Source organism: Cervus canadensis, chromosome 26 (assembly GCF_019320065.1).
Source record: "Cervus canadensis isolate Bull #8, Minnesota chromosome 26, ASM1932006v1, whole genome shotgun sequence".
NCBI lineage: Eukaryota > Metazoa > Chordata > Mammalia > Artiodactyla > Cervidae > Cervus > Cervus canadensis.
Window position 1 is genome coordinate 51,734,644 of NC_057411.1, and position 12,863 is coordinate 51,747,506.

At 47.1% G+C, this 12,863-nt stretch overlaps 1 protein-coding gene across 1 annotated transcript in view; it reads left to right on the forward strand.

Annotated features, from left to right (window-relative positions):
* Positions 1-12,863, forward strand: part of POLN (DNA polymerase nu) — a 137,620-nt gene that overhangs the window by 17,384 nt on the left and 107,373 nt on the right. The window contains exons 3-4 of the mRNA XM_043447912.1: positions 1,039-1,542; positions 10,355-10,545. Of these exons, the coding sequence (XP_043303847.1) occupies positions 1,039-1,542; positions 10,355-10,545 (695 nt within the window). The remainder of the gene's footprint in view (positions 1-1,038; positions 1,543-10,354; positions 10,546-12,863) is intronic.

Below are 12,863 nucleotides of genomic sequence, written 5' to 3' on the forward strand. Positions count from 1 at the left end.
TAGAGAAGGACTCTGGGAAAAATTTTTAGGTTAAGAGAAGAAGAGGTGGAACTTTGGGGTAGTAAAAATAAAGAGAAGTTCAGAAAAGAAGGGTATAAAATTTACAGTGGGGCTTCTCAGGTGTCTCAGTGGTAAAGAATCCACCTGCCAAGCAGGAGACGCAGGTTTGATCCTTGTGTTGGCAAGATCCCCTGGAGGAAGAAATGGCAACCCACTCCGATATTCTTGCCTGGGAAACCCCACAGACTGGGGAGCCTGGCGGGCTACAGTCCATGGAGTCAAAAAGAGTTGGACACGACTTAGCGACTGAACAACAATGAAAATTTACAGTGGGTGAGGTATGTGGTTGAACTTGGAGGAGATATGAGAAGAGGTCATCTTATCAAAGACCTTAACTGTGAATCAGTGGAGGGGGTGGCATAACAGTTAAGACTGTAGTGGTTGTTATTGTCTGGTCCCTAAGTTGAGTTCAGCTCTTTGCCATCCCATGGACTGCAGCGAGCCAGACTTCCCTGCCCCTCACTGTCTCCTGGACTTTGCTCACATTCATGTCCATTGAGTCTGTGAATCGATGAATGAGTATTCCATATCACTAGACTGAAACAGGCAGAAGATTGCTGCTGAGCTGTATTTTTTTAAAAAGTTGAGTAGGTAGAGCTGTGGTGATCTCATTTTCTCTATAAATGGCCTTTGCTTGGAAACTGTCAGTGGTTCATCCTCAGTCTTGTACACATGTGCAGCACACCCTCCTCCACAGCCTCTCCTGTTACACGTGGCCTCAGCGGAGGGTTGAGTTGGGAGGCTTTTTCAACTAGCTCCTGTCTTTTCCAGCCCAGGGTGCAGCCAGGCACTCCTGCCTGGGTTGAGATAAACCACTGCTCAGGAAGACTCTCCACAGTTCATTAGGAAGTTGGATCACAGTTGATGGGAAGCCATGTCCCTGCTTTACCTTAGATGGGTTTTATCAGGTTTTACTTTGGTTTATAGACCTGTCTTTATGAATCCATAGTCTATGAAATATTTTCCATTTTTCTGTAGAATCTTAATTTTCTTACGAGCCAGCCGTCAGGAGTTTCCATCAAGTTCTGTCCTCAGTCCTCTAGTATCAGAGTCACAGATCAACTGTCTGCTGAGCAAAACCAGAAGGGTATCAGCTCATCGGCTCCTTCAAGGTGTTCAGTTCCACAGTGTGACCAACAGGCTTCAGTTCTGCAGCAAATGGAACGTAAAAGAAAACACCTACCAAAGGAACACATAACTAATGAAAACAACAGAGAAAGCATGAATCTTACAGGAAAACACATCTCATGTAATCATTCATCTGCGAAAACAAGTAAACTGGTGATATTGGAAGAAGATGCTGGTGAGGTTGAAACCTACCTCAATTTCAGGAACTCAGAGGCATTCAAAACTGATTTTTGTGACATTAGACATTTGGATGCTTTGGAGAAAAGCCAGCTGATTGAAATGCTCAAACAGGCAGCCACCGTGGTGGTAACTCTGATGTATAAGGATGGCTCCACCCAGCTGAGAGCTGACCAGGTTAGTAAATGGTGTTGGTTCATGTTTGTTTCTGTTTTGTGGGCACCATAAAAGAAACCTGTTTTCTTAGTGTCTGATTCTGATGGGAGAGCTAGAAATAAGATTTTAAACCTTCCCCCTCCCCCAGTGGTGAGTGACAATGCATAGCTCTCATTAGGTTTTTAAGAGACTGCCCAGTGTTTTCCAGATTTCTTACACCATTTTCATCCCACCAGCAGTGTCTGAGGGTTCCAGATTCTCCACCTCCTTGCCAGTACTTGTCTGTCTTTTCTTTTTTTAGCCATTTTTCTGTGTGTGTGTTTCACTGTGTTTTTAAAATATTCATTTACTTATTTATTTACTCAGCTGCACTGAGTCTTAGTTGTGGCCTGTGGAATCTTTCTGTGTTGCATCATTCGGGATCTTTTGTTGCAATGCACGGGCTCTCGAGTTGTGGCGTGTGGGCTCGGTAGTTGTGGAGTGCAGGCTTAGTTGCTCTGTGGCATGTGGGATCTTAGTTCTGGGACCAAGGACTGAACCCAAGTTTCCCGCATTGCAAGACAGATTCTCAACCACTGGCCCCCCAGGGAAGCGCCTCACTGTGGTTTTAAATTGCATTTCCCTGATAACTGGTGACATTAAGCATCTTTTCATATGCTGATTGTTCATTTGCATATCTTCTTTGGTGAAATGTCAGTTCAGGTCTTTTGCTCATTTTTAAAATTGGGTTATTTGTGTTTTATTTTGGATCTGTAAGATTTCTTTATATATTCTGATAAAAGTCTCTTGTCAGATGTATGATTTGTAATTCTCCAAATCTGTGGCTTGTTTTTATCAATTTCTTGATGACTTTTTTGTGTTTTTTTTTTAAACTTTGTTTATTATTTTTGGCTGTGTTGGCTCTTCATTGCTGCACTAGACTTTCCCTCGCTGTGGTGATCAGGGCCTCCTCTCCTCTGAGGTGTGAGGGCTTCTCGTTGTGGTGGCCCCTCTTGTTGCGGAGCACAGGCTCTAGACTCACGGCTTCAGTAGCTGTGCCTCACGGACTTAGTTGCTCCTCGGAATGTGGCATCTTCCTAGACCAGGGATCAAACCCGTGTCCCCTGCATTGGCCAGCAGATTCTTAACCACTGGGCCCCCAAGGAGGTCCCTTGATGGTGTTTTTAAAACACAAAAGGTTTTTTAATTTGATGGATTCCAGTTTATCAAGTACTTCTTATATTGTGTGTGCTTTTGTTGGTATATTTAAGAATGCTTTGCCTATCCCAGGTCATGAATGCTTTGCCCTATTTTCTTCTGAGAATTTAATTTGAGCTCTTGTATTTAAACCTGTGATCCAGTTTGAGTTAATTTTTGTGTGTACTGTGAGATAAGGGCATAAATCCACCCTCTTGCATGTTGATGTCTAGTTTTCCCAGCACTATTTGCTGAAAAGACTGTTTTCCCACTGAATTTCTGGGGCACTTTAATAGAAACTCAATAGATTGTAAATGTTAAGGTTTGTTTCTGGACATTCAGTTCTTTAAAAGTTGATCTATATGTCTATTTGTATGCCAGTCCAACACTGTCTTCATAATTTTAGATTTATAATAAGTTTTGAAATTAGGAAGTGTGTCTTCCTACTTTATCTTTTTCAAGATTGTTTTGAGTATTCTGGGTCCTTTGCATTTCCATATAAGTTTTAGGGTCAACTTGTTAATTCATTCAAACATCCAGCTGGGATTGTGATATACACTGTTTTGAATCTATAGATTAATTCTGACAGTTTTGCTGCCAACCCAGGCCCCTGGACTCTTCATCAATAGATGTCGATAAGAGGTCAGCCAAGAATTTCAGGAAGGCTGTGCTGGGGCTTGTGCTGCAGCACACGGGAGCAAGAAGAAGAAGCAGGTCCCCTCACTCACCCCTTGAGAGAAGCTGCCTGGCTCCTTAAATGGGGTAACAACGGGGCAGATCCTATGGGTTGGGCAGGAGATGTTGCTTAGGGGGTCTGTCCACCCCCTTGCTGGGGCCATGTGCAGGGATCACACGCAGCACCCTGCTTTTGCTCCCAGCACCTCAGAAATGGCAGTTTGTTTCTGGCCTGTTTGTATCCAATCGCTCATAATTGTCCCAACTTGACCACGTGTGCAGGTATTTTTAGTCGCTTATAGTTTCTTCATGTCCTGTTGCTCGAGGAGACTTTGTCCAGGGACAGCACTCTGTCTCTTTCCCCTCTGCGGGATTCTGCACCCCTTCTTCTTAAGGCTTAAAGGGCCAAAGATCTCTTCTGGGGGTACTTCCTGCTGAACTGGGGCCGCAGACCCTGCCCCTTTCGAGAGGTGTGGAAGTCTCTCGCTGAGTGTTCCAAGGACCAGTAGGGACCTGGGTCACCCTCCTTGGGAATGGATTGAAGTCCTTGAGCCATCAGGAGCCTTACCTGAAGATGTAAGAGCCTGGAAGACACAAACTGTTGGTGGTACTTGTCTTTGAGAAAGTGTCTGAGGTCCTCCACTGGCTTACTGGTGTATTGTTCCTCCCTTACGACCTGCGGGGTTTGGGGAGGTAAGAGCTTCGGTCTGGACACATGTACCCGACTAGATACCCTTTGCGGTTTGACAGCAGTGGGGGCTAGTGTTACTCTGCTGGGGCCCATCCCTGCAGCAAGGGTTAGTTCTGGGGGGATGCCTCCTTAGAGGTTGGGGTATTTTTTTTTTTGGTCAGTATCTTTTATTTTTTTATTTTTTGGTCAGTATCTTTTAAAAAAATATTTATTAAAAAGTTATTTATTGGCTGTGCCGAGTCTTAGTTGCGGCCCACAGGATCTTTGATCTATGTTGCGGTGTGTGAAGGCTCCTAGCTGCAGCATGTGGGATCTAGTTCCCTGACCAGGGATTGAACCCGGGCCCCCTGCACTGTGAGCGCAGAGCCTTGGTCACCAAGGTTAATTTGTAGAGGGGCCGCCCCTTCTGCTGTGTTTTCAGTGGGAACTTTCACTGTCCTGTTGGCATAGTCCTGGAGTGCCTTCTGAGTTTGGCCTAGACTGATAACGTATCACAGTCTGGCTCACTTTCTTATCTGGTAGAATGTCAGTAGTAAGAAAAGGCCTTCCCTAGGTCATTTCACATGGGCTAAGTCTCAGATTACTCCTGGGGGCTACACGGACCCTGAGGAGTGCAGTAGGAAGCAAACTGGTCCAGGGTTCCCCCTTCAGAGCTTCATATAGGGGGTTGCTATAAGGTCATAATTTGGAGTCCAGATGCAACAGAACCCAGCCATCCTGAGAAAGCCTTGGAGTCGGCTCTTCGTGGCTGGAGACGGTAATGCACCAATTGCTGTCTTTCAATCCACACCCCGGGCTCACGTTCCTGCTGAACCCATTGTTGTGAAATCTGAGCCTTCATCGGGGAAACTTTGTCTCCCCTTTTTGGCAGACGATTAGGACTTTAACAGTATTCTGATCTGAATCTTGCTTTATGTCACTGCTTACATATTTATCTTCAATATATTGTGATGGAGTTCCATTTTTCAGACTTAGTTCCCTCAGTTCTTTTGCTAACTCCTTTCTTAAAAAAATGGAGGCCATTCTGAAAACCCTGTGGGTATATTGAGTAGCCTCCAGGGGGTCAGGCCCCTCTGTTTAAAAGCAAAAGTTTATTGAAAGCCTGGATGTAGCGGATACAGAAGAATGCGTCTTTGGAGTCCGGAACAGAGAAATACTGAGCAGTCCCTGGCACTTGGGTGAAGAGGGTGTGTGGGTTTGGTACCACTGGATAAATAGGGACGACTGTCTTGTCCACTGCTGTTAAGTCTTTCACAGAGCAATGCTCCCTGTTAGGCCTCTGAACGGTGAGTATCAGGGTATTGCAAAGAGATTGGCAGGGCCTAATGAGTCCGTGTGTTAGGAATTTGGTGAGCAGCTGTTTTATCACCCTCAGGGGCTTAGGCTTTAAAAGATATTGTCTCTTCCTGGTATCTCTCCCCAGGCTTTAATTTTATTTCTACCAGGGCTTACCCTTCCTAGCACTGAAGTATCCCATACCACAGAGTTCTCCTGTTCCTTAATTTCCTAGGGAATATTTTGATGACCAGCAGGCAGGTCATCTGGGGCTACCAAGAGATGCATTCTGTTTGAATTCTCTATCTTCTTGGACTTCACCCTGTCCTAAGAATATACTAGTTCCTAGTTTATTTAGTGACTCTCTTCCAAGGCGGGGGACAGGACTTTCCTGCCTGTACAAAAAGGAGTGAGTAATAATAGACCTGACTCTGACTCCAGCAGCAAGGGGAGACCTAAGCCACCTCACCTTTGGCCATCTGTCAGCTCCCGTCACAGTTCAGTCACAGCTGGGGCTCGGCCAGCTGGCCACGTCAGAGCAGAGCAACCAGCTCCCGTGTCTGCCAGACATTTAGTTCTCCTACATGCTGCATCCCAGATGACCCGAGGCTCCACTGGAGTAATGAGGATGGATCGAACAGGATCCTGAGACAGCTGGCACCCGGCCCCCACCAGTAGGTGTGTGTGAATCTCTCATCCAGGAGACCCCATTCACTGGGAACTGGGGCCAGCAGGGGTTGTCCTCCCGGCTTTCCCAGGAGGGCGCCCAGGACATTCCCTTCTCCAGTGCCCCATCCCGGGGCTGGGGAGGGGTGTACACTGATTCCTGCCCAGGTGATTCCTGGGCTGCTGGTCTGGGCTTCACGGCTCTCTAGCATCCTCTTAAGATGGTAGGTGGATCGAAGCAGCTAAGTGCTGTGTTATCTCTTTAATCTCCTATCTTTGTTGGCCTCCTCTGCAATGTCCCAGTTGTTACAGACCTTGAAGGCCTCCTCTGCCAAGGTTGACGATGGGGTTTGGGGCCCAGCCTCAAGCTTTTGTAACTTCCTCCTGACATCGGGAGCACACTGAGTGATGGCCAGTAGTGACCTCCCTTCTGCAGACTCGGGGTCGGAATTAGTGTACTTCCTGAATGCCTCTGTCACCTGACTCAGGAAGACTGCTGGGTTTTTATCTTCTTCCTGTGTAGCCTCTCGGACCTTATCGTAATTTGCAGGCTTCACCATACACCTTTTCATTCCTTCTAATGAACAAGTAGTGTAATGTCTTACCCTGGCCTGGCCTGCATGATCCTCACAGTCTCAGCGGGAGTCCTGCTCTGGGGCTGCGGCACTGGTGGCCATGAGGCTGTTGGTGTGCTCCCTGGCCTTGCTCAGTATGCAGTCCTCGTCTGGGGTGCAACAGTGGGCCAGAATAGCTACGATTTCTGCCAGGTCGCGGAGAATGTTAACCCCAACGTGGCAAATTCATCCCTAAACTCGTCAGGGTTCTCTGAGAACCTGCCAAACCTCTCCTTACAGATTCCTACGTCTCCCATCAGTAGGAGACACGCACTCTAGTAATTGTCCCTTCCGTCAGCTACTTCCTGGAGGAGGTAGAAGCCTTATGATGTGAACGTGGGGGCAACTTTGAATCTGATCAGAGCCCCACTGGGGTGACAGTACTGGGCTCTGGCTTCAGGGTCCCTGGATCAAAGGGGTAAGGTAGAGGCCAGGGGCTGAAGGTGGTCTTGAAGGGGAAGAAGTGGAGACATGAGGAAGGACCCTCATGCCAGTGACGAGTTGGCAGTTGAAAGAGGGGATCTGTGAGAAAGTCTGTCTCTCAGTCTTTTGGGGGCAAAACAGAAATAGAGGCTGAGCACATGGCAGGGATCCCTCCAACCATGATCTGGATACAGTTTAACAAAGCCCTGCATATAAGGGACCGCTCCCCTTTTTGGGCACTCCTTACAGTATTTTCATCCAATTGTAAAATGGTGTTAAAGTTAAGGGGTCCACTCTGTGGCTTCTTTTTCTGATCAGCCAAGGCATATTGCAGCCAGCTATGTTACAAAAGAAGATGGTTTTTAAACCATCTAATTTAAACTGTCCCCAGTCTTTAAGAAAGTAACCCAGAGAAGGATCTTTGGGGGGAATTTCCCATGTTCACATATAAATCCGGTGGTTAATGCCTAGAGATGCTGAGGCTGGATGAAGTCCTCGAGACCTGGCATAACAAAACCAAACGTGAGATGACAGAGGAGATCTCAGAACTTTCTTCTCCACAGTTGGAAACACAGAACAGAGAAACATTGAGAGGTTGTGTAAAGTTCACCCCAACCGATGCCTTGGGGACAGAGGCATGGATGATTGAAGTTAGGAAAACGAAATAGGAGAGCGAGCGAGCCTGCTGTTTCAGCCCGCCCCTCTGTGGGCGTCTGTTCAGGCAGCTCCCATCGGCTCTGCTCTTCCCCAAGGGCCAGTGGAGGCAGGCAGTCTGTCCACCACCCACCAGGGTGATCGTGCCAGTGGGTCTCGATCCCGCAGCTGGGACTCTAACCCAGGATAAAGATGCTGAGACATTTGTGACGACTGTGCTTCCAGCCATACATGATATGAGGATTGAACTTCTATCACTCTCAGAAATCTCCTCTCAAGGAAACCCCACTGGACCAAGATCTTCCTGGTAGGAGGCCAGCCTCTCCCACCTCTTGTCACCTGTCAGGGCAGACCAGGGCCAGCCTGAGGGAGCATGGCCTCACTGGCTGAGAGGAGTTAGGCTGTACTTGCCTGGCATTCGTCCTCTCAGAAGGATGTGACAGAGCGTAGGAGAGGACAGAGAAGGAAGACGCAGAGAGGGACAGATACCAGAAGAGGGAACGGGGAGGGTAAAGCCACGTGAGTGAGCACAGTGAGACCCCTGGGGCAACGAAAGCAGAGCTCTGTGACACTGAAGCAGAGATTCAGGTGGCTGCTTCTCAGCTATGAGGAAGCTGCCTCCAGCTCTGCCAGATGGACCAACATCCTCTCTCAGAGCGGCATGGGTCCCGGCAGAGTCGCCAAAATCATGTTCCCAACCTGGGCTTTCGTGCTGTTTAACCAACAGAAATTATAAGAGACCAGATGGGAATTTCAGGCAAGGTTTTGCTGCGGCTTATGCTGCAGTACAAGAGAACAAGAACAAGAAACAGGTTTCCTTGCCTGCTGCCTAAGAGGACCTTCCCGGGTCCTCACATGGAGCACAGTGGGAGGCGGGTTTGTGGGTGGGCAGGAGGCATAGCTTCGGGGTCTGCCCACCCCTTGGTGGTGCTGTGTACAGGAGTCGTGTGCAGGACCCTGATTTTGCTCCCAGAGCATCAGAAATGGCAGTTTTTTGTGGCATATTTGTATCCTTTTGCTCGTAATTGTCCCCACTTGCCCATGCGAGCAGTGATTTTAGCCACAGTCCCACCTTTTGGCACCCGGGACTAGTTTCACAGGAGACAGTTTCCATGGACTGGGGCAGGGCTGCAGGTTCAGGGTGATTCAAGGGCGTTACATTTACTGTGTGCTTTTATTTCTGTTATTATTACATAGTCATACATAATGAAATAGTTATACAACTCAACGTAATGCAGAATGAGATCATCAGACGTTACATTTTCTTAAGAGCACACAGCCTGGATCCCCCGCACACTGTCCACAGTAGGCCTCATGCTCCTGTGAGAATCTGATGCCACCGCTGGTCTGACAGGAGGTGGAGCTCAGGTGATGTGAGCAGAGGGGAGCAGCTGTAAATACATAAGAAGCATCGCTCACCCGCCCGCTGCTCACCTACTGTCGTGCGGCCCCGTTCCTAATAGGCCATGGTCTGGTACTAGCGTGTGGCACGGGGGCCCCTGACTTACAGTTTTTGTTTCCTATTGCTTAAGGAGACATTTCTCCAGGTGCAGGTGTGCTGGTAGAGGCACCCAAGTCCCAGCCTAGCTCAGTTTTGCCATCTTGAAAGCAGCAGTGAATTTTCTCATTCATGAACAGGGGGTGTCTTTTCATTTCTTTAAAAGTTCAATTTCTTTTAGCAGTGTTTTGTAATTTTCAGTGTAGTATATAGATCTTGATTTACTTTTCATTTTTGAAAGACATTTTTATGGGATAAAGAATTATAAGTTGATAGATTTTTTTTCTTTCAATAGTTTAAAAATGTTATGCCACTGTCTTCTAACTTGCTTTGTTTCTCATAAGAAATCTGCTGTCACCCTTACCTTTGTTTCTGTCAAGGCAATGTGTCCCACCCCTCTCCCTAGCTTCTTTTAAAGTTTTCGTTATATCACTGATTTTAAACAATTTGATTATGGTATGACTTGCTGTGGTTTTCTTGTACTTGGGGTTTATTGATCTTTTTGATTCTACAAGTTAGCTTGAGAGAATTGACATTGAGTTTTATTGTCGTTAAGCATGGTATATGTGTCTTTTATGTAGGTCTTCTCTGATTTCTTTCATCAGTATTTTATAGTTTTTAGTACACAGATCCTATACATGTTATATTGATTTCTAAGTATTTAATTTGGGGGAATAGTTATTATAAATGGTAATTTCTTTTTTAAAATATTTACTTTTACGTGTTCATTGTTAGTGTATGGAAATATAACTGATTTTTGTGTTATGATCTTGTATCCTGCAACCTTGCTTAGCTCACATATTCCTTCCAGGAGGTGTTTTATTTTGTAGATTCCTTTGGGTTTTCTACACAAATATTTATGTTATCTGTAAATAGGGATGGTACAGTTTTTCCTTTCAAATTTATATGTCTTTTATTTCATTTTCCTGCTATATTGCATTAGCTAAGAGTTCCATTATGATGTTGAATAGGGAGGAGACCAGATTTGGAGAGTGAGATGCTTTGGTTTTGGCCTTAATTGTCATTAAAGAAGGTATTCATTTACTAATTTTAATTTTAGGCCTTTTCTTTCTGCTTAATTATAAAACAGGGCCTATCTTTCTTGAATAAATGTATCACTGATGCTTGATCTTGTAACTTTATTTTATTGTGTATTCACAGGCTCTGGTTTCCTCTGTTAAAGGCATTGTGATGTTACTGAGGAGCTATCCAGAGGAAGACAGCAGTCCTCTGGCTGCCCCAGCCTCTGACAGTGTTCCGGAGGACATGTCCAGTGATCAGTGTATCTACATAAAAACTGAGCACTCCTCTATCTGGGGCCAAGAGCAAGAGGCACATCATCAATTTGCCAAGTAAGAAATCTTCACTAATTACCTTAAATCTGATTCACCTGCTTTATCCTAATTTAGAGTTTCCCAAGCTCCAATTTCAGTTATTTAAAGTTTCAGAATTTTTGTAGAGCACGTGAAAGTGAAATGGATCTAAATGACAGAAACCTCTACAAACACTGGCCCTCTCTCCCACAAAGAGCTCTGAAATGGAGGGACCATCCACAGGACCTGCTCCAGGATTTGAGTCAACGTTGCAATGAGAAGTCGGCAAGAAGAGCATCATGTTAAGGAGCAAAAACCCTGACTGACCTTCTAACATGCTCGCTCACTCACTCACTCACGGCACTGGAAAGCGATCTCTGCCTTCATGCAGTAGACAGTGCTCAATGCTACCAACCTATTACTAATTTCAGAGCTTCACTTTGTGAAGATAGAAAAGACACGTCTCACTTGTATCTGCCTTCTTGGAGTCTTAGAATCTCAGAATCGGCAGGGATGCTCTGCTGCCCTTCTCAGCCCAGAAAAGTCTCCTTGTGGGCTGGAGTCTGTGTCCCTCATCCCCATTCCTTTGCTCATATTGTCAGCCTGACTCACTTCTGGTTTCGGTGGGGGCATCCGCTGCCTGTGCACCTAGCTCTCTGAGTCCGAGTCAGCTAGGTGCCCAGAGGGAGCTCCTTGCAGCCACTGCCCTCAAAGCACTCAAGGAGGCTCCAGGTGAGAAGGTGGAGGCCTGGTCCTGGCCGTTTCTGCCTGAGTCAGTCTCACTGGGCTCTGGGTGAGTTTTAGGTAGTTGTTGTGTGGGCTCCACCTGCCGATGGTGATGCTCTGGGCCTGGAGGACGTCAGAGGCGCTGGTCCAGCCTGTGTTCCTCGCACCGAGCCCCCACAGACACTTCCTCCACAGGGGCCAGTGATGCACAGGGCATACGTCCGCAAAAACTGCTAGGGAATCTGAGGACCAGGACTGATCACTCACAAGTCCTGGAGGGTACACGGCATGCCCAGGGCCACACAGAGGGGTTCTAGGTAAAGAAAGAGAAGGGCATGCATAGACCTGGGGCTCTGCCTTTTTAGAGTTTGAAGATGAGGTGTCCAGGGTTTCGAGGATTCACTCTATTGGCTAATTTAAAGCATCAGAGCAGGAATTAGGACACAGGAAGGTTGAGAAGCCGTGTCACTCACGAAGTCAGTAATCTGGCTTACCCAGGGCTTCCTGGAAATATCTGGTGGCTCAGCTGGTAAAGAATCTGCCTGCAATGCAGGAGACCTGGGTTCAGTCCCTGGATCGGGAAGATCCCCTGGAGAAGGGAATGGTGACCCACTCCAGTATTCTGGCCTGGAGACCCTCATGGACAGAGGAACCCGGCGGGCTATTGTCCATGGGGTCGCAGAGAGTCGGACACGGCTGAGCGACTGACGCTCGCTCACTCTGGAAGAGGGAGCCTCGCCTGGCTCCTTCTCTGGTTGTTTGCCCACAGCCAAGTGGCACAGCGGGCAACATGTCTACTCAGGGTGGACATCTTTTGAGGTGGACGCCTTGGCAATAAAAGCTTAATGTCAGGCACGTACACCACAGTGAGAACCAGACATTTGACAACACAGCGCTCTGCTCCCAAGAACCCATAACCTTCTTTTTACATAACTTTCTTTTGAAAGAGCAATCGGACAGCCTGTTTCTATGGAAGACCTCTGTGAGAGCAGGGCCCTAAAGTTTGGACTTCCTTTTCTGAATTCTGGATTTTATATCCTGTTCCACATTCTCCACTTGAACATCGGATGGTCACTTAAGCTCCAATCCTCCGATCTTCTGTCTGCTTTTTGTTTTGCAGATGTGGCAAAACTGACTTAGAAAACACACTGTGTTTTAGCCACCTTGTCTCATAAGATACTCTTTTTGTTATGTGTCCTGTTTTAAGCTAGAAATCACAGCTAGGCTGTGTCTCTTAGCCGGAGAGATCATAGTTGTGAGGTGGCCTCACTGAGAACTTCCGAGTTTCCAGCTACAAGAGCACTGAAGTGGGAGGCATCTCCAGGAGCCCCAGCTTCTCCCTCACACCCCCTCCAGGTCCCGCAGAGCCAAGGCCCGACGCTCTGCTGTCGGCAGCGGCCCCCTTCAAGGGACGCCTAAGAGAAAGCACATGAGAAAGTGCCAAAAGCCTAGAAATGCCTGCTTGCAGAGTAAGCAGAGCTAACTGGACTCCAGCTTTCCTTCTTCCTCAGCCTCGTCCAAAGACCCTCGCTGATGTATTAACAAACAGTTACCATAAAAGGGAGATTAATACCTTGGGCCCTGGCAGCAACAAGATCGGGTCTCAGACCTCAGCTTTGCCGCTTCTCGGT